The sequence below is a fragment of the Symphalangus syndactylus genome, chromosome 18, assembly GCF_028878055.3.
Source record: "Symphalangus syndactylus isolate Jambi chromosome 18, NHGRI_mSymSyn1-v2.1_pri, whole genome shotgun sequence".
Taxonomy (NCBI): Eukaryota; Metazoa; Chordata; class Mammalia; order Primates; family Hylobatidae; genus Symphalangus; species Symphalangus syndactylus.
Window position 1 is genome coordinate 75,042,153 of NC_072440.2, and position 25,286 is coordinate 75,067,438.

At 46.2% G+C, this 25,286-nt stretch overlaps 1 protein-coding gene across 1 annotated transcript in view; it reads left to right on the plus strand.

Annotated features, from left to right (window-relative positions):
• Positions 1 to 925: 925 nt before the first annotated feature.
• The window catches only part of LOC129467540 (BOS complex subunit NOMO3-like), a 46,625-nt gene continuing 22,264 nt past the window's right edge, over positions 926 to 25,286 (plus strand). Inside the window, 12 exon segments of the mRNA XM_063622378.1 lie at positions 926 to 1,210; positions 5,349 to 5,438; positions 8,286 to 8,331; positions 11,259 to 11,263; positions 12,328 to 12,480; positions 13,375 to 13,512; positions 13,846 to 13,935; positions 17,125 to 17,230; positions 17,409 to 17,559; positions 23,155 to 23,232; positions 23,234 to 23,324; positions 24,719 to 24,878. Coding sequence (XP_063478448.1) covers positions 1,046 to 1,210; positions 5,349 to 5,438; positions 8,286 to 8,331; positions 11,259 to 11,263; positions 12,328 to 12,480; positions 13,375 to 13,512; positions 13,846 to 13,935; positions 17,125 to 17,230; positions 17,409 to 17,559; positions 23,155 to 23,232; positions 23,234 to 23,324; positions 24,719 to 24,878 — 1,273 coding nt within the window. The 5' untranslated portion in view covers positions 926 to 1,045.

Here is a 25,286-nt window from a genome sequence, read left to right on the forward strand (position 1 = left end):
AGCTCCGCCTCCCGGTTTCACGCCATTCTCCTGCCTCAGCCTCCCGAGTAGCTGAGATTACAGGCGCCCGCCACGGCGCCCGGCTAATTTTTTGCATTTTTAGTAGAGACGGGGTTTCACCGTGTTAGCCAGGAGGGTCTCGATCTCCTGACCTCGTGATCCACCCGCCTCGGCCTCCCAAAGTACATACTTTCTTCAATATGCTAACATTAACATGTTTCGCTTAAAAAAGTATCGATCATTTATCATGGAAAAATACACCAGCTTACACAAATTCCTAAAGCGTTTTTCGTGTGTGTGTGTGTGTGTGTGTGTGTGTAGAGATGGGGTTTCGCCATATTGCCCAGGCTGGTCTCGAACTCCTGGGGTGAAGCGATCCACCCACCTCAGCCTCCCACAGAGCTGGGATTACAGGCGTGAGCCACACACCCGGCCCTAAAGCTTTTGGTGAGATTATATATTTTACCTGCGAAATATATGGGTCAGAAAGGTTTGAGAAAGTTGTTAGATAATTCTGCCAACAAAATCTCCCGTCCTTTCCAGCTGTGATGGTGAATTCTAAAGTAGCATTCATCTTTGGAGCTTCTCCCTGTAGGCATGCAGCTTGCGTTGCACCTGCCAGATGTTGCGCGGAGTCCTCCACGCCTCTAGAGGGCAGAGATGGCCTTGTTTCCTTGCCGAGCATCGCCTTAGTTCTCTCTTCTGGGGCTGTGAGCGTGGGGTCGAAGCGCGCATGCGCGGCGTCGGCTGGCGGTTGGCGGCGGCAGGCGGTTGGCGGTTGGCGGCGGTTGGCGGTTGGCGGCGGTTGGCGGCGGCGGGCGGCGGCGGGCGGCGGCGGGCGGCGGCGGGCGGCGGCGGGCGGCGGCGGCGGGCGGCGGGCGGCGGGCGGCGGGCGGCGGCGGCGGGCGGCGGGCGGCGGCGGCGGGCGGCGGGCGGCGGGGCCTGGGCTGTCGGCCGGCCTGAGAGGAGGAAAGAGTCTGCAGCGTGCGGTGTGAGGGGCGGGACCCGGCTGCCTGCGGAGGGTCTAGCTGGAGAAGGTCGGGCCATGCTGGTGGGCCAGGGCGCGGGGCCGCCGGGGCGCGCGGTGGTCGCCGCCGCGGTGGTGCTGCTGCTGAGCGGCGTGAGGCAGGCGCACGGCCCGGAGGACATCGTGGTGGACTGCGGTGGCTTCGTCAAGTCGGACGTTTAGATCAACTACTCGCTCATCGAGGTGAGTGCCCGCCCCACGGCCCCGGCGCCGAGTCGCCAGGCCAGTGGTTCAGCCTCTCTGGGCCGCGCTGGCCTCGTCTCTGACCCCGGGCGGTGTGGCGTCCTTGGAGCCCTTACCTCTTCCGAGGCTATGCTGTCCGCGGGCTCCCTGCAGTCCCTCCCAAGTCGCGCTGGAGGGGAGATTCTTATCATGGGGTCGTCTAAGGACTGAGGGGTGCCAGATCTCAGGTTCTTCAAAACCTAGACTCCAGATCCCCGGAACACAGACCCCAGATCCTCAAAACCCCGATCCCAAATTCCCTGGAGCCCAGACCCCATTTCTTTAAAACAGACCTGAGATTTCCTGGAATCAGACCCCCTGAAACTCCGATTTTCCCAAACCCATATTCCAGAACCTAGAGACCACGTCTTATCCCCCAAGCTCCACAGTCCAGAACCCCCCGAAGTTCTAATCCACTGCTCCTCCAAACCCCGCGGCATGATTTTAAAGAGCATCAATTCCCATCCCATAGATTCTGACCTAGTAGATCAGTATTGGAAACCCTGGGGCTTTCTGGAAAGCTATTTTTATTTCTCCCGCTCCCCTCTACCTCTGAAAATGGAGAGTTGTCAGCTGCCCTGATGGCCTTAATGAGTAGTTACTGGAATTACCCGAGAGATTTGTGCTGAAGGATTTTTTTTTTTTTTTCAATTGAGTTGTAAAGTCCTGTTAAATGTTTTTCAGCCCGGTGGGATTATGACCCAGAAAGGTTCCCGTGAAGAGGAAAGGGATGGATGGAGGTAGGGGCAGGATGTCATTTGTCGGGGTAGATGGGAGGGGACCAGAGCAAGGCTTGGGCCTCATTTTTGGGAGGGGATTTATGGTGGGGTAGGACAAGGAAGAGGAAAAGAGCAGGTGCCTTCGAGGTAATTTAGGAGAAAACGAAGGAAGAGGCTGAGAAATGCCAAATAAGACCCCAAAGGTCGTCTGAAAGCACCTTTGAGCTGTTCCAGGGCTGGCAGTGAAGGGTGAAGCACTGTGTTCGGCTGAGGATTGGGGGAGGGGTAGGGAGTCAGTTCCACACCCCACCAGCTCTGCGACCTGCCCTTGCTCTATGTCTCAGTTTTTGTACCTATAGGATGGTGTTGGGAGAGAAACAGTGGAACCCAGCAGATATATTTCGTTAAACAAGCGGATCCGTGATCTTCTGCAAGGCCCCTTTGTTTGCTGCTTTTTCAGTCTGAAGAGGTCAGAGGTCAGGCATTGAATGAATCTACCCACTGGCAGCGGCAGGGCTCCTAGGATTTCCTGGGTACATGTTTCTGGGTGCCCATGCCACCTCCTAGGTTTGCGTTGGGCACAGGGCACGTTCAGGGTGGTATGGTTGTAGACGGCACAGGGCATTTCAGAAGCTGCCCGGTAAGGCCTCTTGCAACTTGTAGTTTCCAGGGATTCTGGAAGGAAGGAAAAGACAAGCACCCCCTCCACCCTCAGCCTCATACTAATAGTGACCTTGAGAGCAGAGAGCAGGTTTTGTGACCCCTTATGAAGTGTGTTCCTTAAGCCCAAGGGCTGCCTGTCCAGATGGTCTGGGACACTCACTCTTTCGTAATTCCGATTCTGAAATCAGACATTTCATACTGGCCATCTTGATGTAGATTACATTGCCATCCTGTGTCTTGATTGTACTTTATGAAAGACGTAGAAATAATCAAGATACTTCATGGTCATGGTCATTTCTTGATGGTGTTTTTTGTGTTCCTATGCAACTGCCTTCATTCTTCTTCAGCTTTCTCCTATCCTGGGTGTTTTTACATCATGTTCATTGAGTCAACAACTATTTATTGAGCCCCAGCACATACTGAAGCCTTGTGCCCGGTGTGGATATAGCAGTACAGTGAAAAGAACAGACAAAACTCCATACTCTCATGAGACTGACATTTTGTTCTCTAACAGGGACCTTACTGTAAAAAAAAAAAAAAAAAAAAAATTATACTGGCTGGTAATACTTTAACAATCAGGAGGTTTCATAGTAAAGAGTGGGTTCTTTATTTCTCTGGAAAACCAGCGGATCTTTGGGCTGCCACACTTGGCTTGGGTTGTGTAGTGATCCGAATCCCTTTGGATGAATGTCCCTTGATGTTGCCTCCCTAACCCTTCTAGGCTGGTGAATTTCCAGTCCCTGCCTTAAATGCATGCATCTGAATCTCTTTGTCACCTGTAGCAAATTCACTGAGTACCTACAGTAAGCAAGACACTGTCTCAGGCACTGGGGAATGAAGTTGTGGTCACTGCCCTCAGAGACCTTTACATACAGGCTTAACCTTATTTCACATGACTCCTTTCCCAAATGTTCAAATGTTCCTGTTATGAGTTAGTCACTTTGTATATCTTAGCTGGTAAGATTCGACTGCTTCATTGCAGCTCGTGTCGTGGTTTGTTTCGTGGTCATAGAGCATTAGCATTTTGGAGGTGAGGCTTTTAGATGCATCAGACCCAACTGCTTCCTTTTACAGACATGGAAACTGAGCCTCAGAGTGGTTGAGCTGTGCAGGTACATTTAGGAAATTTTCCTTGAGCCCAGTATGTTCCCTACGTATTACACTGTGTTGCCTTTTTCTTCAGAGAGAGATATTAAATAGTAATACAAACTGCTTTTTCCATTTTATTTATTTTATTTTATTTTATTTTGAGGCAGGGTCTCACGCTGTTGCTCAGGCTGGAGTACAGTGGCACCATCATAGCTCACCAAAGCCTCTGACTCCTGGCCTCAAGCAATCCTCCTGCCCCAGCCTCCTGAGTAGCTGAGACTACAGGCACATGCCATCATGCCTAGCTAATTCTTTTTCTAGTAGGAATGAGGTCTGGCTATGTTGTCCAGGCTGGTCTTGAACTCCTGGGCTCAAGTGATCTTCCTTCTTTGGCCTCCTAAAGTGCTGGGATTACAGGCATGAGCCACCATGCCTGGCCGCAAACTGATTTTTCTTTGAATCCATATTCTGTAGCAAGAGCTTAATATGCGTTGATGTGAATCTGTACAACCACATGACAAGGAGTGGCTCTCTGTCTACACCTGAAGAAACCGAACATGAGCTTGCCCAAGGCCACGCAACACGTGCAAGACTCAGATGGTATTTGGGCATCTTACTGGGTTAACACTTTGTGTCTGGTAATGCTCAGAATGTAAGAGTTTGAGAGAGTCCTTGAAGAGAGGACAGATATTAAGTGTCTTTTTTTTTTTATTATTATACTTTAGGTTTTAGGGTACATGTGCACAATGTGCAGGTTTGTTACATATGTATCCATGTGCCATGTTGTTTTGCTGCACCCATTAACTCGTCATTCTGGGAATGAAAGTAATGAGAAAATTAAGTTTCTAAATGAATGTTGCTCCAGGTGTTTGAAATTATTCAGAGTTAGTAAGGAAGATTTCTGGCCCTCATTCCACACCTTTAGTTGAGAAATAGAGGTGGGCCCCAGGAATTTGCATTTTATTTTACTTTATTTTATTTTTTTATTATTATTTTTGAGACGGAGTCTTACTTTGTCTCCCAGGCTGGAGTGCTGTGGCATGATCTTGGCTCACTGCAACCTCCGCCTCCCCGGTTCAAACAATTTTCTTGCCTCAGCCTCCCAAGTAGCTGGGATTACCGGTGCCTGCCACCATGCCTGGGTAACTTTTTTTGTATTTTTAGTAGAGACAGCCTTTTACCTTGTTGGCCAGGCTGGTCTCAAATTCCTGACCTCAAGTGATCCGCCCACCTCAGCCTCCTGAAGTGCTGGGATTACAGGCATGAGCCACCATGCCCAGCCAGGAATTTGCATGTTAATAAGCACCTTACTAATGGCAAAGTTTGCAAATGTGTTTGAGACCCAGAAACTTACAGGAGCAACCTAGAGACAGCCACTAAAACAGAAAAGCATTGAAAAACAAGGCATTGTAATAGGCTGTAGGTGGTTTCTAATCTGAAAAACATTGAGTCACATGATTTGAGGAGAGTTTGTTGATTTCCCTCTGTCCCCAGTAATGCCCCGTGTTGAAAGCTGGCATACAGTAGGTCCTCAGTGAATGCATACTGACTGAGTGCATTCAGGTGCAACATGTAGTTAATTCCCAAAGGCAATGTTATGATTTCTGTTTTCCTTCCTTCCTTTCCAGATAAAGCTGTACACCAAGCATGGGACTTTGAAATACCAGACAGACTGTGCCCCTAATAATGGTTACTTTATGATCCCTTTGTATGATAAGGTAAGAGGGGACTGCTTGTCACTTCTGATGGGAAGTCACTAGTGTGCCTCACTAGGCTGCACTAACCATGCCCTTTCCTACACTAGCAAATGCTCATCTGTTTTGTAAATTATTAGTGCAATATGGTAATCCTAGCCACATTCGGAGGGAGACGACTTACAAACTGCCTTGACGAATACAGTGGCTCTCTGTGTCTTTAGGGCCATTTGGCAATGTCTAGAGACGTTTTTGTTGTGACATCCGTGGCTGTGCGCTACAGTTACCCAGTGAGTAGTGGCCAGGCGTGGAGCTAAATGTGCTACAGTGCTGCCCACGACAGCCTAGATGTCAGTAGTGCCAGGGTTGAGAAACTCTGATTTCATGGAACCCGTTACTTGCAAGCAGCTTAAAGTGTTGTTAAAACAATTGTACAAGTAATACATAAATTCATGAACTTTGTGAAAAAAAAGTCAAGGTCTTTAGAAGTATGGGAAATAAATTTGTATCCTTTTCCCTCCAATTTTACCTCCCTCTGTAGTGATAACGTCTGATACTCTGATAAAGGTTGTTTTTTTTTTTCTTCTTTTGAGATGGAGTCTCACTCTGTCGCCCAGGCTGGAGTGCAGTGGTGGGATCTTGGCTCACTCCACCCTCCACCTCCCAGGTTCAAGCCATTTTCCTTCCTCAGCCTCCCGAGTAGCTGGGATTACAGGCACCCGCCACCACGCCCAGCTAATGTTTTGTATTTTTAGTAGTGACAGGGTTTTGCCATGTTGGCCAGGATGGTCTCGAACTCCTGACCTCAGGTGAACCACCTGCCTCAGCCTCCCAAAGTGCTGGAATTACAGGTGTGAGCCACTGTTTCTGGCCCTCTTATAAAATTTTGATGTGCATCCTAACAGATTGCTTTCTATTTATAGTTATTCAGATATCCACGGATACACATGCATATGCATATATGCAAATACACACAAGCACACATGCACATAGATGCGTATCCACAAACACCTCTATCTATACAATCCCATCCTCCCACATACAAACCTTTTATTTGGAAATACAGATTCATAGGAAGTTGCAAAAATAGTCAGTATACATAGTTTTGATTTTGATATATTTTTTAATACAAATGGAATCAAACAATAGGATTTATTCTGCAGTTTCATTTTCTGCCCTGTGTTAATGCTTTCAATACCAGAGGAACATTTGGTTTTTTCCTCTTGCATGCTTTCAACATTAGCATGGATAGATCTACTGCCTTTTTTTTTTTTTAAGACAGAGTCTCACTCTGTCGCCAGGCTGGAGTGCAGTGGCGCGATCTCGGCTCACTGCAACCTCTGCCTCCTGGGTTCCAGTGATTCTTCTGCCTCAGCCTCCCAAGTAGCTGGGATTACAGGCACCCACCACCACGCCCAGCTAATTTTTTTTGTATTTTTAATAGAGATGGGGTTTCACCATGTTGCCCAGGCTGATTTTGAACTCCTGACCTCAGGTGATCTGCCCACCTCAGTCTCCCAGAGTGCTGGGATTACAGGCATGAGCCACCATGCTCGGCCTACTGCCTTCTTTTTAATCGCTGCGTAGTGTGTCAGAGTCAAACCCAAACTAATTTATTTAACTATTTGGACATATAGACTTTCCCCAATTTTAAAATAATGGTAATTTTAAAATAACACACCAGGAAATATTCTTGAACTTAACTCTTCATCCAGAATGCATAGGAGTGATTTCTAGAGATGGACTAGCTGGGTCTGTCCTGAAATCTATTTAATTAATTTTTAAGTAGTATCAGTGTCAGTCTCAAGAAACCAGGAGGCCGGATGTAGTAGCTCATGCCTGTAATCCTAGCACTTTGGGAGGTTGAGGCAGGTGGATCGCCTGAGCTCAGGAGTGCGAGACCACCCTGGGCAACATGGTGCAACCTCATCTCTACTAAAATACAAAAAAATTGGCCGGGTGTCATGTGCATGCCTGTAGTTCCAGCTACTCGGGAGGCTGAGTCAGGAGAATCGCTTGAACCTAGGAGACGGAGGTTGCAGTGAGCCAAGATTTCACCACTTCCCTCCAGCCTGGGCAACAGAGTGAGACTCCATCTCAAAAAAAAAAAAAGAAAAAAAAAGAAACCGGGGTTGATAAGTAAAATCCAGTTTTATTTATTGAATTAATGAGGTAGTGTATTGTTTAGAGACAGGATCTCCTTCTGCTGCACATGCTGGAGTGCGGTGGCATGATTATGGTTCACTGCAGCATTGACCTCCCGGGCTCAGGTGATCCTCCTGCCTCTGCCTCCTGAGTAGCTAAGACTGTAGGCGCCTGCCACCACACCCAGCTAATTTTTTAAGAACATTTTTTGTACAGATGGGGTCTTGCTATGTTGCTTAGGCTGGTCTTGAACTCCTGGCCTCGAGTGACCCTCCTGCCTTGGCCTCCCACAATGTTGGGATTATAGGTGTGAGGTACTATGCCTGGCCAAATCTAGTTGTAAGAGGTGACTATAGTTCCTGAAGATACATGCTAACTTGTGCAACTGCGGGCATGTGAGGGCTTAATGGGAGACTCAATTAATAGAATTATAGTATGTTTAGTATTAAAAGACAGTGAGTCTTTTAGAACCTAGTGTCTTTAGAACTCACGAATGGGCTTCAGCACTGTCTTCTGATTGCTTAGATGAAAACTTCTGGTGTTCAGCTTCAGCTTGTAGCATCTGAAGAGAATCACAGTGCTCAGTACCATTTAGAAGAACAAGGCTTACTCTTAGAATTTCATTTCTGTTGTAAAAATTTTAGATTAAATGATAACACTAAACTAAATTAAGCCAGAGTCACAATTCTCATTTCTTGAAATTACATTTTCTTTTTTTCCTTTTAGGGGGATTTCATTCTGAAGATTGAGCCTCCCCTAGGGTGGAGTTTTGGTAAGTTAACTGAATCACTAGACATTTTTTGTAAAAGGTTAGATGATACGCCGAATATTAATTTAGGCTAGCAGAGTGCATAAACTATTAAAATATTAAGTTTCAGTTTTAGGTGACAGTGTTGTCTTCCTTCTGTGAAATAGATCTGTCTTATTAACTAAAGCTATTTTAAACTAAATCAACAACAGAAGGCCCTGATGAGATTTATTTGTCGTTCTTTTTTCAGCCTGAAACAGAAATCTGTAAATATACTAAACATTCTAGAAACTGTGGTATGTGTGCCCAAGGAGAATGTATAAGAATGTTTATTGCAGCTTTGTTTGTAATAGCAAAATATTGTAAACAACCTAAATGCTTTTCAAGAGAAGAATGGATTGGTGTTCCTTCATACAATAGGCTGCTGTATGTCAGCAGTAATGAATGAACCAGAGCTACATATATCAATGTGACTACATTTAAAAACAGAGTTGAAGGAAATATGATTTTAAATACTTGTGATAACATCATTTATGGATACAGTCTTTTTTTTTTTTTTTTTTTTTTTTAAGACGGAGTCTCGCTCTGTTGCCAAGACTGGAGTGCAGTGGCGTGATCTTGGCTCATTGCAACCTCGGCCTCCTGTGTCCAAGCGAGTCTCCTGCTTCAGTCTCCTGAGCAGCTGAATTACAGGGATGCACCACCACGCCCAGCTAATTTTTGTATTTTTAGTATATATGGGATTTTGCCATGTTGGCCAGGCTGGTCTCGAACTCCTGGCCTCAAATGATCCACCAGCCTCAGGCTCTCAAAGTGGTGGGATTACAGGTGTAAACCAGTGCACTCAGCCAGATACAGTCTTTTTTTTTTTTTTTTTTTGCAACAGGGTCTTGCTCTGTTGCCAAGGCTAGAGTACAGTGACATATTCATGGCTCATTGTAGCATCTGGTTCCTGGCCTTAAGTGATCCTTCCGCCTTGGCCTCCCGAGGATCTGAAACTGCAGGCATGTGCCACTGCACCTAGCTAAGGATACAGTCTTTTTTTTTTTTTTTTTTTCTGAGATGAAGTCTTGCCCTTGTTGCCCAGGCTGGAGTGCAATGGCACGATCTTGGCTCATTGCAACCTCCGCCTCTTGGGTTCAAGCGATTCTCCTGCCTCAGCCTCCTGAGTAGCTGGGGTTACAGGCGCCTGCCACCAAGCCCAGTTAATTTTTGTATTTTTATTAGAGACAGGGAGGATATAGTCTTTTTTTTTTTTTTTTTTTTTTGAGACGGAGTCTCGCTCTGTCGCCCAGGCTGGAGTGCAGTGGCGCAGTCTCGGCTCACTGCAAGCTCCGCCTCCCGGGTTCATGCCATTCTCCCGTCTCAGCCTCTCCGAGTAGCTGGGACTACAGGCGCCCGCCACCACGCCCGGCTAATTTTTTGTAGTTTTAGTAGAGACGGGGTTTCACCGTGGTCTCGATCTCCTGACCTCATGATCCGCCCGCCTCGGCCTCCCAAAGTGCTGGGATTACAAGCGTGAGCCACCGCGCCCGGCCGGATATAGTCTTATGTAGAAAAATTATGAAGACATACATGGGAATAGCAGACACTGTTCAAAATGATACTGACTTCTAGAGAAAGGGAGGAGGGGGACTTGGGGGTATGCCAGCATCTTGAATTGTGTTTTTTAAAATTTCTTTAGTGGCCGGGTGCGGTGGCTCAAGCCTGTAATCCCAGCACTTTGGGAGGCCGAGGCGGGCGGATCACGAGGTCAGGAGATCGAGACCATCCTGGCTAACATGGTGAAACCCCGTCTCTACTAAAAATACAAAAAATTAGCTGGGCGTGTTGGCGGGCGCCTGTAGTCCCAGCTACTCGGTAGGCTGAGGCAGGAGAATGGCGTAAACCCGGGAGGCGGAGCTTGCAGTGAGCCGAGATCGCGCCACTGCACTCCAGCCTGGGGGACAGAGCAAGACTCCGTCTCAAAAAAAGAAAAAAAAAAAATTTCTTTAGCTGGTTAGAAGGTATGTAAGTGTTCTTTAGCGTATCTTTTTTCGTTTGACTGAAATAGTTTATAGTCAAAGATCAAAAAAGGAACTCCACCTAGTAGGTGAGGTTCTGTAATAGCCGTGAAAGACCAAATTAAAGTAAGACTTAAGGGACATCTTGACATGTTAGCTTCTGTGTTAGTATTGAAGCTGTATCTCATTTGTGCTAAAGAAGCTTTGGAATCAGTATCTCAGCTTCTACTCTATAGGTTTTGTTACTTTTTTTACTCTGTGGGTTTTATGCATTTATAATTGATGATAGTTTCACACCTAGATGTCTCACTGTTTATGACTTTTGGTTTTGGGGGTTTTTCTCTTCTGCAGCAACATTTAAAAATATTTTATTCGAGGCTGGGTGCAGTTGCTCATGCCTGTAATTCCAGCACTTTGGGAGGCTGAGGTGGGCGGATCACTTGAGGTCAGGAGTTGGAGACCAGCCTGGCCAACATGGTGAAACCGCATCTCTACTAAAAATACAAAAAAATTAGCCGGGAATGGTGGCATGCACCTGTAATCCCAGCTACTCGGGAGGCTGAGGCAGGAGAATCGCTTGAACCTGGGAGGTGGAGGTAGCAGTGAGCCAAGATTGCACCACTGCACTTCAGCTTGGGTGACAGAGTGAGACTCCGTCTCAAAAAAAAAAAAAAAAAAAAATTTATTGGAAATGAAACAGCTTACACATTTATAAATAGAAGAGATTTTAAGGTTTACATTATATGTTGTCTGCATAGAAGAATCTGAGTTTATTAATATGAGATTGGGATTTTCAAGTAAAGCATGTTGTTAGAAGTCAGGATAATGTTTATCCTCCTGAGGGGTTAGTGACCAGAAGCAAGTGTGAGGGGCGCTTCTGGCTTACTGGTGCTATTCTGTTGAGTAACCAGTACCCAATTTGTGACAAGCCCTGTGCTGTATGCTTAGAATATGTATACTTTTCTCTGTGTTTATTGTACCTTAACAAAAATGTTTAAAAATATACACATATTATGAAAAGAACAACTTAAGACAAATTAAACAGAGTTTAATTGAGCATAGAACAATTTGTCAGTTGGGCAGCCCCCTGAGCCAGAATAGGTTTACAGCGACTGTGGCACTGTTGTTGTGTGATTGGAAAGGGTTTATGGACAGAGAAAGAAAGTGATGGACAGAATGCAGAAGTGAGGTACAGAAACAGTTGGATCGGGTACAGCTGGACATTTGTCTTATTTGCACATTGTTTGAACAGTTGGCCGCCTGTGAGTAGTTGAAGGATGGCTGCTTGAATTGGCTGAGACTTGGGAATATGCACAGAGAAACCTTTAGGCCAAGCTTAAAATATGTAAGGAGGCAGCTTTAGGCTAATCTTCAGTTAACAGTATATATCATTAAAAATAGAAAAAAAAGCAAAATATGCTCATTAAAAAAATTGAAACATACAGAGGAATATAAAGCAGTGGAAAGAGAAATTTTGGAAGTTGGAAAAGTATACAAGTAAAATAGCACCGTAGAGACAAAATCACTATTATTTACATTTTGCCACATTTCCTTTCACTTCATTTTGGGCATTAAAAAATAATGATCAGCCAGGCGTGGTGGCTCATGCCTGTAATCCCAGCACTTTGGGAGGCTGAGGCGGGTGGATCACCTGAGGTCAGGGGTTCCAGACCAGCCTAGCCAACATGGTGAAACCCCATCTCTACTAAAAATACAAAAATTAGCCGGGCGTGGTGGCAAGCGCTTGTAATCCCCGCTACTTGGGAGGCTGAGGCAGGAGAATCTCTTGAACCCAGGAGGCAGAGGTTGGAGTGAGCCGAGGTTGTGCCATTGCACTCAAGCCTGTGTGACACAGTGAGGCTGTGTCTCAAAAAAAGAAAAAAAAGTGATCATACTGAATAAGCAGTTTTATAGATTACGTTTCCCAGTTAATATCTTAGCTTCAGCCTGTCCTCATGTTGTTAGACACTTTGCAAGTATTTATTTTTTCGCAAGTTAAAATCTTTTTCTGTTACAGGCAAGCACGACAGTGCGTGTAACCAACTCCAATGCCAATGCAGCCAGTCTCCTCATAGTTGCTGGCTACAATGTGTCTGGCTCTGTCTGAAGTGATGGGGAGCCCATGAAAAGGGTGAAGTTTCTTCTCTGTTCTTCTTTAGTAACTAAAGAGGTAAGCAAAGAAAAGAACAAAAGAGATGGTGTGAAGGGTAGGAGGGTGGGGGATTATAGACCAGAATGGACTGTTTTAAAAAATGCAGGTCTGGTTTGATTTATCATTTTAACACTTAAGAATATTGTGTGTCTCAGGCTGGGTGTGGTGGCTCATGCCTGTAATCCCGGCACTTTTGGAGGCCAAGGTGGGCGGATCACTTGAGGTCAGGAGTTTTAGACCAGCCTGGCCAACATTATGAAACCCCCGTCTCTACTAAAAATACAAAAAAATTAGCCAGTCGTGTTGGCACATGCCTGTAGTCCCAGCTGCGTGGGAGGCTGAGGCAGTAGAATTGCTTGAACCCGGGAGGTGGAGGTTGCAGTGAGCCGAGATCACGCCACTGCACTCCAGCCTGGGTGACAGAGTGAGACTGTCTCAAAAAAACAAAACAAAACAAAAAAATTCAAGAATATCATGTGTCTCTATTGACTCACAAGACATTGCACATCTACACTGGGAGGCAGTGGTATGTGATGGAAAGTACACGGGCTTTGAAATCAGACCTGGGTTTAAACAAATCTCAGGTTTAAACAAGTGCCTCTTCCTAGCTGTGCGACCCCGGGCCGGTCACATTACCTTCCTGAGCCTCCGTTTCCTTATTTGGAGAATGGTGGCCTATCATAAGGAAGGACAGTCATGTCATTTTTCCCGAGAAGACTGTGCCAGTTTTTAACTTTACAGCTTGAATGTCAGGATTTTTGTTCCTTTTATCTGTATTAATGTGTCTTAGATTTCAGAAATACGTATATTGACAGGAAACTTAGAAAAATTTTCCTATGATGTGGCTAATTGATGGTATTCAGAACATGTAAATGGAAAAGGAAGTCTTGTCTTTTTTCCCCTCTGGCATAGGATGTCCTGGGCTGCAATGTCTCACCAGTGCCTGGGTTCCAGCCCCAAGACGAGAGTCTGGTGTATTTGTGCTACACGGTCTCCAGAGAAGATGGCTCATTCTCCTTCTGTTCATTGCCAAGTGGGAGCTACACTGTGGTGAGTGAAGCAGATTTCCCTTCTGTTTATGTCTGGGACTCTCATGACACAGTAAAAGCCGATGCTGTTTGCGTGTTAAAGGAAAAGATGGTTGGCCTGCAGTTCTCTGAACACGCTGTTAAGCAGTAACTTACTTAAGATGAGACACTCACCCCTTAGTAATAGCTACAAAAAGGGCAAGGCTTTCTCTTTTCAAATCTGCAACAGTTATGATGAATGTTTCTCTTGGTCTGTCTTGAATCCCTTGTCATTTGTGGGCTGCTAGATCGATTATTAATATTGCTGATTGATCATGTTAGTGGTTCTTAGTGATTAACAGACTCTTCCTTCCAGATTCCGTTCTATCGAGGGGGGAGGATTACCTTTGATGTGGCACCTTCCAGACTTGACTTCACAGTGGAGCATGACAGCCTGAAAATCGAGGTAAGGCTTTCCTGTCTTCTGGAGGGACAAGTGTTTGAGTGCCCATCCCTAGGCACAGGTGTTGCAAACATGTTTAAAAAAAAATCAATTATTTTGTCTAGAAGGGCTGTTGGAAAAAGTGCAATCTGGTATTGTATTCTTACACATGATGTCCTTATTGTAGAGAGGTGGATTCCTAGTTAAATCTACTCATTCAGTGAAATATATTGAGTGCCAGTGACATACATTACAGGCACCATTCCAGGACTGGGGATACAGCAGTGACCAAAAGAGGCAAAAATTCTTGTCCCTGTGGACCTCTTTTTTTTTGTTTTTTTTTTTTTTTTTTAAGATAGGGTCTCACTGTGTGGCTCAGGCTGGAGTGCAGTGGTATGATCTCATTTCATTGCAACCATTGCCTCCAGGGCTGAAGTGATCCTCCCACCTCAGCCTCTTGAGTAGCTGGGACCACAGGCGCATGCCACCATGCCCAGCTAATTTTTGTATTTTTCGTAGAGATGGGGTTTCACCATGTTGCCCAGGCTGTTCTCTAACTCCTGGGTTCAAGTGATCTGCCTGTCTGAGCTTCCCAAAGTGTTGGGAGTACAGGTGTGAGCCACCGCACCTGGCTAGACCTCATGTTCTAATGACAGGAAGGGTCAACACGTGTATAGATGCATAAGTTAGAAAGTACAGTAGAAGGTGATAAGTGTTCTCTAGAAAAATAAAGGAAGAAATGAGATTGTACAGTATCAGGGTGGAGACAGGGGTTGCAGTTGTACATAGGGTATTTTTGGGAAGTCCTCCCTGTGAAGGTGAAGGTGACATTTGAGCAACAACCCGAAGGCAAAGAACGAGAGAACCATACCTCACTCCTGCAGGAAGAGTGTGTAAGACTGAGGGAATGGCACGTGCAAAAGTCCTGAGGCAGGAGTGTGCTGAAGGGTTTGGGGCACCCAAGGAGGCCAGGGTGGCTGGAGTGGAGGGAATGAGCAAGGAAGGAGGAGGCAGAAAGAGGTTCAGGGAGGTGACAGGACAGATTGTGCAGGGCCTGGTGGGCCACTTTGCCTATAACTCTGGGTGAGAATTAGTGCCCCTGGAGGGTTCCTAACAGAGGAGCAGTGTGATCCTTCTGGCAGCTGCGTTGAGGAGAGTTTTCAGGCTGTCAGGGTGGAAGTGGGAGACCAATTGGGATGCCATGGCCGTCACCCAGGTGAGAACTGGCAGAGCTTGGACCGCGGTGGTAGGAATGGGCAGTGTGATACGTGGCTTGATAAACTGCCTAGACCCTCACATAGATGGTAAATGTATTTTTCATCTCACTTATGTCTCCTCTAATTACAGAAGTAGAAAATGGTTACTGTAGAAAATTGGCTAGCTAGAGCAAATCCCAAAAGAAAATAACAGCCTCTCCTAAGTGGACCACCCAATGTTAGAGTTATTGAAGCAATTATACTTTAATCATTTTCTTTTAATACTACATTTGAAAGTACTGTGTTAAAATGGCTTAAACTGGCAGAAGCGGGCTTTTAGGTCATATGCACAGTGGGGTGCAGACTCTGCATTTTAAGATTCAGTGGAGTGTTTGACCGTTCTGCTGTACACTGGAGGGGAAAGAGGAGGGTAAGAAGATGAAGCCTTTACTTTGCTTCCTGTAGCTTGCAGAGAAGGATGGGGGCAGGTGAGCAGAGACAGCTATTCCCAGATTACAGCCAAATACATATTTTGAAAATGATGAATGGAATTTCAGGGAATGGGGTCCTATAAGTTCCCTGAGGTCAGGAACCGTGAGTGTCTTATTCTTTACTGTTTTCCTAACATGTGATTTAGTGCCTAGCACATAGTAGGTGCCCAGCAAAAATATTTGTTGAGTACATATGTGAATTAATAAGTAGGTAATGCATGGAATGAAACATGTCTTTTTGGAAAGATCAAGAAGGACTACCTGTCATGTGAGACCATCACTAAGAAACCATTTGCTGAAAAAAGTAAAAAAATAAAAAAGAAGGGCTACCTGCATAAAAAGGAAGTCATTTAATTATTTAAAGCTTCATCTCAAATGCTGTTGCACACATGCGTGCACACATTCAGGAGTCAGTTATTGAGTGCCTGCTGTGCACCAGGTGACTAAGACAGAAAAGGTCCCTGTCTTCATGAGGTAACATGCTAGTGGGAGGGAGACAACTAAGAAATCGAGCAAGGACATTTCAGATACTGGTAAGTTTGATGAAGATATTAAAATAGGTTAGCAGTGGTGACCTTGGGGATACACAGATCAGGGCTGGAACTCAGTAACTGCAGAGAAAGCACAGGTGTGCTGCTCACAGGCGAGTGGGGCAGAGACACATGGAGCATGGGACCACGTGTGAGTCAGTGATGGGAGTGGAGGAGGGTGGTCTAGGTGGATTTCTTTTTTTTTTTTTTTTTTGAGACAGACAGAGTCTTGCTGTGTCGCACAGGCTGGCACGATCTTGGCTCACTGCAACTTCCGCATCCCGAGTTCAGGCGATTCTCCTGCCTCAGCCTCCCGAGTAGCTGGGATTACAGGTGCCTGCCACCACACCTGGCTAATTTTTGTATTTTTAGTGGAGATAGGGCTTCACCATGTTGGCCAGGCTGGTCTTGAATTCCTGACCTCAAGTGATCCACCTGCCTTGGCCTCCCAAAGTGCTGGGATTACAGGCGTGAACCACTGCGCCCGGCCTAGGTGGATTTCATAAGGACCTGTGTTCAGGCCATGGTGGAAAGACAGGAGGGGGCACGTGAGACCTTGCAGAGGTGGAATCCACAGGACTGATCTATGCTGGAGGAGCAGGAGGGGGCGTCCAAAGTGATGCCGGGGTGTGCATGGGAGACTGGAGGAAGACGTGGTTCACCAAAATGGGGGCATCTGGAGGGGAGGAGATGGCACAGGGGTAAGGGTGGGGGGCTTTTAGAAGCTTGAGTCAGAGACCTTTTAACTAGGGAAGTAAGTCTCTAGACCTTTTCTGTTGTTTGACACTCAGTAGTGTGTTGGGAACACAACAGAGAAGACAGATGTGGGTAAGGTGAGAGGGAGCCCGACTGGCACACAGGACCGGGGCACTGAGTGTTGCGAGGTGGGCGGCAGGAGCAGAGATGGTAGGTGACGGCTGGCGCAGCAGAAGGAGGCTTTGTGACTCTGGCACAGGAGCACCTTTGAGCACCTTCTTCTTCTTCTTTGTTTTCTAGCCCGTGTTCCACGTCATGGGATTCTCCGTCACCGGGAGGGTCTTGAACGGACCCAAAGGAGATGGTGTTCCAGAAGCAGTAGTCACCCTGAATAACCAAATCAAAGGTGGGCTGACACAGCAGCCCCGGGCTGATGGCCAGTGCTCTTTTTGGATCACAGAGAGAAATGGAGAGGAACTGATGACTATATGAAAACATGGCAGCTTTTGGTCTCAAGTATTCTGGTGTACATGTAAGGATACACTGTTGTTTTTGGCTTATCTCCTGTTTGTGTGTTTTTGTTTTACAGTTAAAAGCTGATGGCTCATTCCGCCTTGAGAACATAACCACAGGGACATGCACCATCCATGCTCAGAAAGAGCACCTCTACTTTGAAACGGTCACCATCAAAATTGCACCGAACACACCTCAGCTGGCTGACATTATTGCAACAGGGTAAGCTTATGGTGTGGATTTGGAAGCGCCAGTGTTTATGCTGGCAGCCAGTGTAGAACAAAATGACCTGTGATCTGTGTGTCTTTGCTGAGCTTAAGAACTTAAGAAAGATTAGTACTTTTTTTTTTTTTTTGAGAGACAGAGTCTTGCCCTGTTGCCCAGGCCGTAGTGCAGTGGTGCCATCTCGACTCACTGCAACCTTTGCCTCCCAGGTTCAAGCGATTCTCCTGCCTCAGCTTCCCAAGTAGCTGGGACTACAGGCATGCCCCACCACACCTAGCTAATTTTTGTATTTTTTAATAGAGATGGGGTTTCACTATATGTTGGCCAGGCTAGTCTCAAACTCCTAACCTCAGGCTGTCTGCCTGCTTTGGCCTCCCAAAGTGCTGGGATTACAGGTGTGAGACACTGCACCCGGCCAAGAAAGATTAGTTCTAAATCTTACAAACTGAAGGTACCGACATGTCGGATGCTTAATGAAAAGTCCCTTGCTTCGAGTTAAAATGGGCTTGTGTAATTCAAAAATCCTTCATGTCTGACTTTCACGATCTTTCACAGGACGCCTCTTTGCTTAATCTTTGAGGGTTTTTGGAAGATGGTATCGTTGGTTGAGAAAGCTTATTGGAAGATGCTTCAGGTCATTGGCGTAGTTCTTCCTGCTTGTAGTTACTCATTATACTATAAGTACAGGCAGGGACATCTTGTGGTTGAATTCATGTGGTTTTACCATCATCTGAAGCAAGATTGTGTAGTGCCAAGAACTCAGGCTTTGGAGTCAGATCCCAGATCCACCTGCATGTAACCTGCAGGACAGCTTTAGACCTAACAGATGCTCACAAAACAGTAGCTTAGAAGGAGAGTGCAGGGTCTGCTTGGGAGAAGCACGGCATGAACAAAGTCAGGCAGTCTCATAGCAGCATGAGGTGGCTGCGGGTGTAAAGCTGGGTGCTACTGGAGCAGAATATACTGGCAGATGAAGGTGGTGATGAGGCCAACCCCAAAGCACCTCCTCACACCCCACTGGGGCATAGGGGCCTTCTCCCACTGGGGCCAACGGGCTATGAGTGGTTTTGAGTATTAAGATAACAAGCTTTGATCATTGTTTTCAATAGGGCATTCTGAAAACAATGGCATGGAGGAGAGTGGCTTTGAAGGGGACAGGAGTTGGGCACAGGAGGTCTGAAAGCAGAGATGACAAGGGCTTGCCTTGTAGGGAAGTCAGGGACAGACTGGTAAGATATTTAGGGTGCCCAGCTTGAGAGGTGTGATGGCTGGGGACAGAAAGAGAAGCCAGTTAGGTGATGAGGGTTCAGATTTGGCCACGTTGGTCTGTAGGACCACTAGGTGGAGCTCTTCAATAGGTGCTTTTGGATGGATGGTAAATCCTGAAGATTCGGCTGCAGGTGGTAGCCAGGACCTCAAATATGTATGTACAGGTAGAATTAGAAGACCAGTAGGCCAAAAACAGAGTGCCAGGTGGCCCAAGGGGGACCTAGGGAGCATGAGGTCTTAGGAGCTAAGAAAGTAAGTTTGGGGTAGGAGGTAGTGCCCAACAGGGAGGTCCAGGGAGCTGAGCCCTGGTGAACACAGTCCTCTGGCTTGATCACTGAGGAGGCCACAGTGACTCTTTTCTGTAGACAGATGTAGGTCGAGGTCAAGGAGTCCAGTGGTGAATGGAAGACAAGGAAGCAAATTACCCTCAGAAAGTAATTCTTGAATTTAAGTCTTTCCCACCTTCCATAAACACTTTGTGCAATTACTCTAGATGAGGCACTGAGAAATGTTTCATACCTAATAATTAATCAAACTAGTGTTCCAGAGATGGGGCTTTCACCCTACCAGGGAGACAGACTGAAGACAAATACATCTGTGGCCAGGCTTGATGCCTCATGCCTATAATCCATCCCAGCACTTTGGGAGGCGGAGGCGGGTGGATCGCTCGAGCCCAGGAGTTTGAGACCAGCCTGGGCAACTTGGCAAAACCCCATCTCTACCAAAAATGCAAAAATTAGCTAGTCTCATAAGCTGGTCTAAAAATAAATAGATAAAAGTTAAAAAATAAAATAAGATTTTAAAAAAAGACAAATACATTTATGCTGCTAAATTATGGCAAGTGTTGTGCAGGGAAGAGACCATGGTGCTGCAAGAAGAGCTAATTGAGATTGGGAGCTCTGCAAGGCTCTCTGGGTTGCAGAGACCTTAGTAAAGACTAAAAGTTAGCTAAAGAAAGATCTTCCCTAGTAGAGGAGCAGCATGCCCAGAGGCCTGCACAGGACAGGAAGGACCTGAAAGGCAGTCTGCATAGCTGGAGGAGGTGGCTAAGGTCAGGGAGCTCTGGGGCCTTGTAGCCTTGCTTTGGGATTGGGCTTTGCTCCCTAATGCAGTGGAAACCCGTTAGGAGTTGTCTGTTGGTTGACTGGGCACGGTGGCTCACGCCTGTGATCTCAGCACTTTGGGAGGCTGAGGCAGGCGGATCATGAGGTCAGGAGGTCAAGCCCAGCCTGGCCAGCATGGTGAAACCCGGTCTCTACTAAAGATACAAAAGGTTGGCGGGGCATGGTGGTGCGCACCTATAATCCCAGCAACTCGGGAGGCTGAGGCAGGAGAATCGCTTGAACCCGGGAGGCAGGGGTTGCAGTGAGCTGAGATTGCACCATTGCACTCCAGCCTGGGCGACAGGGTGAGATTCCATCTCAAAAAAAGAAAAGAGTTATCAGTTGGCAAGGGAGTGCAAGGGATCATGGTATTTAAAAAGTTTGTTTTTCTTCCTGGCTCCTGTGTGGAGAATGGATTGGAGGAAAGCCATGGTGTGAATGGAGGGGCCAGATATGAGGCGGTGGTGGTTGTCCAGAGGAGATATGGTGGTGGCTGGGCCCAGGCGGCTGGCAGGCGAGGGAGTGAGGAGTAGATGGATTTGGTAGGTCACATGGAGAACATACCCACAGGCCTGTGCTGTTGAGGTTTCAGGTTTCTTATTTGAGCCACTGGGTAGATGGAAGAGGCGCTATTCACAGAGATGGAGGAAATATATTTATTTTCTCCTTTAAAGTAGAGTATTTGGGTCAAAGAAAGAAAAATAGCATTTGTTGAACATTTTTGGAAAATCTCTTTTTTTTTGGCCAACATAGTACATTTGCCTCTTTAGCACACTGATACTTCTTACTATTTCTTTTCCTTTTTATTTATTTTATTTATTTATTTATTTATTTTTGAGACGGAGTCTTGCTCTTTCGCCCAGGCTGGAGTGCAGTGGCGCAATCTCGGCTCACTGCAAGCTCCGCCTCCCGGGTTCACGCCATTCTCCTGCCTCAGCCTCTCCGAGTAGCTGGGACTACAGGCGCCCGCCACCATGCCCGGCTAATTTTTTGTATTTTTTAGTAGAGACGGGGTTTCACCGTGGTCTCGATCTCCTGACCTTGTGATCCGCCCGCCTCGGCCTCCCAAAGTGCTGGGATTACAAGCGTGAGCCACCGCGCCCGGCCTATTTTTTTTTTTTGAGACAGGGTCTTACTCTGTTGCCCAGGCTGGAGTACAGTGGCGCCATCTTGGCTCACTGCAGCCTTCGCCTCTCGGGTTCGAGCAATTCTCCTGCCCCAGCCTCCTGAGTAGCTGGGATTACAGGCTAATTTTTATATTTTTTAGTAGAGATGGGGTTTTGCCGTGTTGGCTAGGCTGGTCTCGAACTCCTGACCTCAAGTGACCCACCCGCCTCAGCTTCCCAAAGTGCTGGGTATTACAGGCTGAGCCATGGTGCCTAGTCTTTCTTTAAAGTAAAATAAAAAAAATTACTCAATGTATTGTAAAAACAAACTCTTTGGCTTCTGTCCAAATGACTGTGAAAATAGAGTTATCTCAATATCCACCAGTATTACCTGTTTCTGTCTGTATGTATATTTAAGCCCTGTTGAAAGAATTTATTGATACAAATCAATTTTTAAGGGCTTCAGTATAACGGAACCTTTTTCTACCACCTTTTTGGTTTATTTTTCCAAACTAAGCCAGTATAGATTTGAGGTTTAGGGAAAATTGGCGCTTCTTTTTAATAAGAATATGAGCTAAAACAGATCTTATGGTTCAAATGTTTACAACTTAAGGAGGCAAAGAGATTTGATAGGAAATAGACAAGGTGATGTGTCCCCTGACAGGTACACAAATCAAGAGAATATGAAAGGTCCTTGGGAATGATTGCGTCAGTGTTCACTTCCCATCCTTTTATTCTGAAAGTTCACAGTAGGGGAATGTGAGAACCAAAATGCATATGCTAGGTCAGGGATTGGGACACTTTCTCTGTGGAGAGCCAGAGAATAACTATTTTAGGCTTCGTGAGCCATACGGTCTCTAGGACAACAGTTGAGATAGACAATTTGTAAATAAATGGGCAGGGTGCAACACAACTACATTTTTGGACATCACAATTTGCATTTCATATAGTTTTTACATGTCATGAAATATTATCTTCTTTTTTTTTTTTTTTTAATTTTAACCACTTAAGAGTGTAAAACCCTTTTTCTCGGCCTGCAGTTCATACACAAACAGGAAGGGGGCCCTGACTTGGTCCTTGGGTCGTAGTTTGTTGATCCATGCTGGAGATAGTGAGCTCATATAGCTGAGCAGTCCCTTCACTCTGAAGAAATGACTGTGTTTTTCATGGTTCCTAGATTTCACATACACAGTCTTCCACCATTTCCTTGTGTTTTCCACTGTTTTTTTATTTGAGGCAGAGCGGTGGTTCCAACATTTAATGTATCCCTAATTGTCAGAATCCAACATTCTTGATTATGTCAAAAGTAACTAATTTTTCATCTAAAATGATTCTTGAAGATTCTTTAAAATGAACAGTTGAAAAGACAACTGTGACCCCCAGCTAGGATGTACTATTACACTTTAACACACCAACTGCTTCAGAAATGAAGACTAGCACTCTTTGTAGAGGGGCCTTTCATGTGTTTTTCGAGGGATGCCTTGCAACACCTTACTCCTTATTTAGAATCTCAAATCGGAATCATTACCTTAATAGGGCTTTTCAGTTATAAGTTACGTTTGTGGCTCCTACCTCCCAAGGAGTTCAATTTTAGCTTTGCATTTTTTAACTTAATTACCTTTTCTGTTCCAATCTCCCAGTTTGCTGTATTATATATAATCACAAGCAAGGAAGGCGTCTTTGATAATCCTGACTTATTTGATGGCCTGGTTAATGCCACAGTTTCTTAGGCAGCTTAGAGCTCTTGCTTTTAAGGGCTAGCCCACATTCTTAGTCCAAGGCCGCTCCACTGTCAATGATCCAATTACCTGAAATGTTTTTATTATCTGCAGATTTTCTTAAAATTGCCTCTGCAGTAGGGGATTGCCAGATGTCACCCAGAACACACAAACAGCCCCACTACGGGCCCCTGTTCTGTAGAAAGAGGCCCAGTCTTCCTTCTGAAGGTTGCTTTTTAAAACCAGAATCATCTGGACTGCATTCTGTCTCTTCATTAAGATTAAACTATTCTCAAGAACAAGGGCTGGGAGAGGGCTGCGTCTTTTTTGGTGGGTAAGAACCTTTCCTGTTATAATTGAGTCCTCGTGCTGGAATGAATGGTGTTCTCTTTGCAGGTTCAGTGTCTGTGGTCAGATATCAATCATTCGCTTCCCCGACACCGTCAAGCAGATGAGTAAATACAAAGTTGTCCTGTCAAGACAAGGACAAGTCTTTGGTCACCGTGGAGACGGATGCTCATGGATCATTTTGTTTTAAAGCAAAACCAGGGACTTACAAAGTTCAGGTGCGATGCATTGTTTTAAATTTATAATGTTTTGAGAAAAAGCAGTGATTTTTAGAAGGGTTATTAGCTCGAATGGGGTTAGAAAAGGAGCATTCCAGTTTCCAACTTCTTGTTTCTAAGTCTTTACAATCCTGCACCAGTAGAGTAGAGCCAGATAGGCATCCAGCTAAAAAATAATGCCATCTGCCTCTTTTTTCTCCAGTCTTGGTGTTTGTTAGTATCAGGCCGCCAGTCACTCCTCTACCTTCAGGCTTCTGGCTGCCATAGAATATCGATGAGTCCAAGAGGACACCAAAAATGAACTCTACTAATGGCAGCTCAAAAATGGTCACAGTGCGTGGCTTCTGGGACCCCAGGCCAAAACGGAGCTTCCCATTTCCTGCTTTGCCCTGACTTCAAGATGGCTGGCAGGGACCATGCGACTTATCCATTTAAGCAGGCCGAGAAGGGGGAGACGCTCTGGTCTGTGGTCTCATCACCATGGTGAAGGCCCAAGCCACAGCTGGCCCAAGCAAGCAAGAGACAGGACAGAGCAGAGGTCAGCCCACCATGCCTTTCAGTGCAGTGGCCCTGCCCTTGGGGAGAGACAGTTTCCATGGGCTCTCACCCATCAAATCAGCAGCTGCCCTTCCTCCCTGTGGAAGAGCAAATAACACAAAGGGAGAGGGCCGGGAAGGTTCCCTGTTACACTCTGCTCTCCACTAGGGCAAAGTGGGGTCCCTCCTTCTGTGGGAAACAGGGTAGGAGATTGCGTTCTTGCTTCCACAGAACAGCGTGGTGTGTGGGTTGACAGCTGCCGTTATTAGATGGTAGCTGGCTTCCTGCGAAGATGTCCACATTGACAAGCCTTTGGAAGAAGCCCTTTCGGAAGCGTGATGGACTTTTCCAAGGAAGGGCAGTGTCATCTTTACAAGGGATGAAAACGTTGACCACTGCTACCTTCACCTGTTCCTCTTCTTAGCCCAAGAAAGGCACGCGGAACAACAGGAAGAAGAAAATGACAGTTCCACCAAAGTGTCATCCACATAGTGTTGACAGGTTCAGAGCTTATGCTACAAGTGATCCGAAGCTGGGAAACGGGACTGGGATGTAGTATGGTTTCTAGTATGTAAGTGAGGCATGTCTGCTTTGTATGCCTGCCGGGAATTAGGCCAGATAGACTTTTGTTCATACACATGGGTCTGTTGAGGCTAATTTTTCATCTGGGTAGAACTGTGTTTACTTCACACAAGTTATTCGTGGATTTGTTGTGATTGTAAAATCGGCCTGGAAATGAACCTTTGGCCTTCAAAATCTCTTTAGCCTTGGTCTCAGATGAATGTTCTAGTGCCTGGTAGGTCAGGGGAAAGATCTTCTCGAATGCAGCCTCTAACGTTCCATCCACGTTTCTGCAGGTGATGGTTCGTGAGGCAGAGACCAGAGCAGGGCTGACGTTGAAACCCCAGATGTTTCCTCTTACTGTGACCGACAGGCCCGTGATGGATGTGGCCTTTGTACAGTTCTTGGCATCAGTTTCTGGGAGAGTCTCTTGTTTGGATAAGATATCACTGGACAGTAAGAACACATAGTTTCAAAGAAGTCAGCTGGTAGGAGTGGGATTTGGGAAACTTTTCATTTTGCCTTTGTTGTTTGCTACTGATCACCTGCGTGCGAGGGAGGCTTCTTGGAGTCAAGTGGACGCATGTTTTTTTTTTTTTGAGACGGAGTCTTTGCTCTTTCACCCACGCTGGAGTGCAGTGGCGCAATCTCGGCTCACTGCAAGCTCCGCTTCCCGGGTTCACGCCATTCTCCTGCCTCAGCCTCTCCGAGTAGCTGGGACTACAGGCGCCTGCCACCACGCCCGGCTAATTTTTTGTATTTTTTAGTAGAGACGGGGTTTCACCGTGGTCTCGATCTCCTGACCTTGTGATCCGCCCGCCTCGGCCTCCCAAAGTGCTGGGATTACAAGCGTGAGCCACCGCG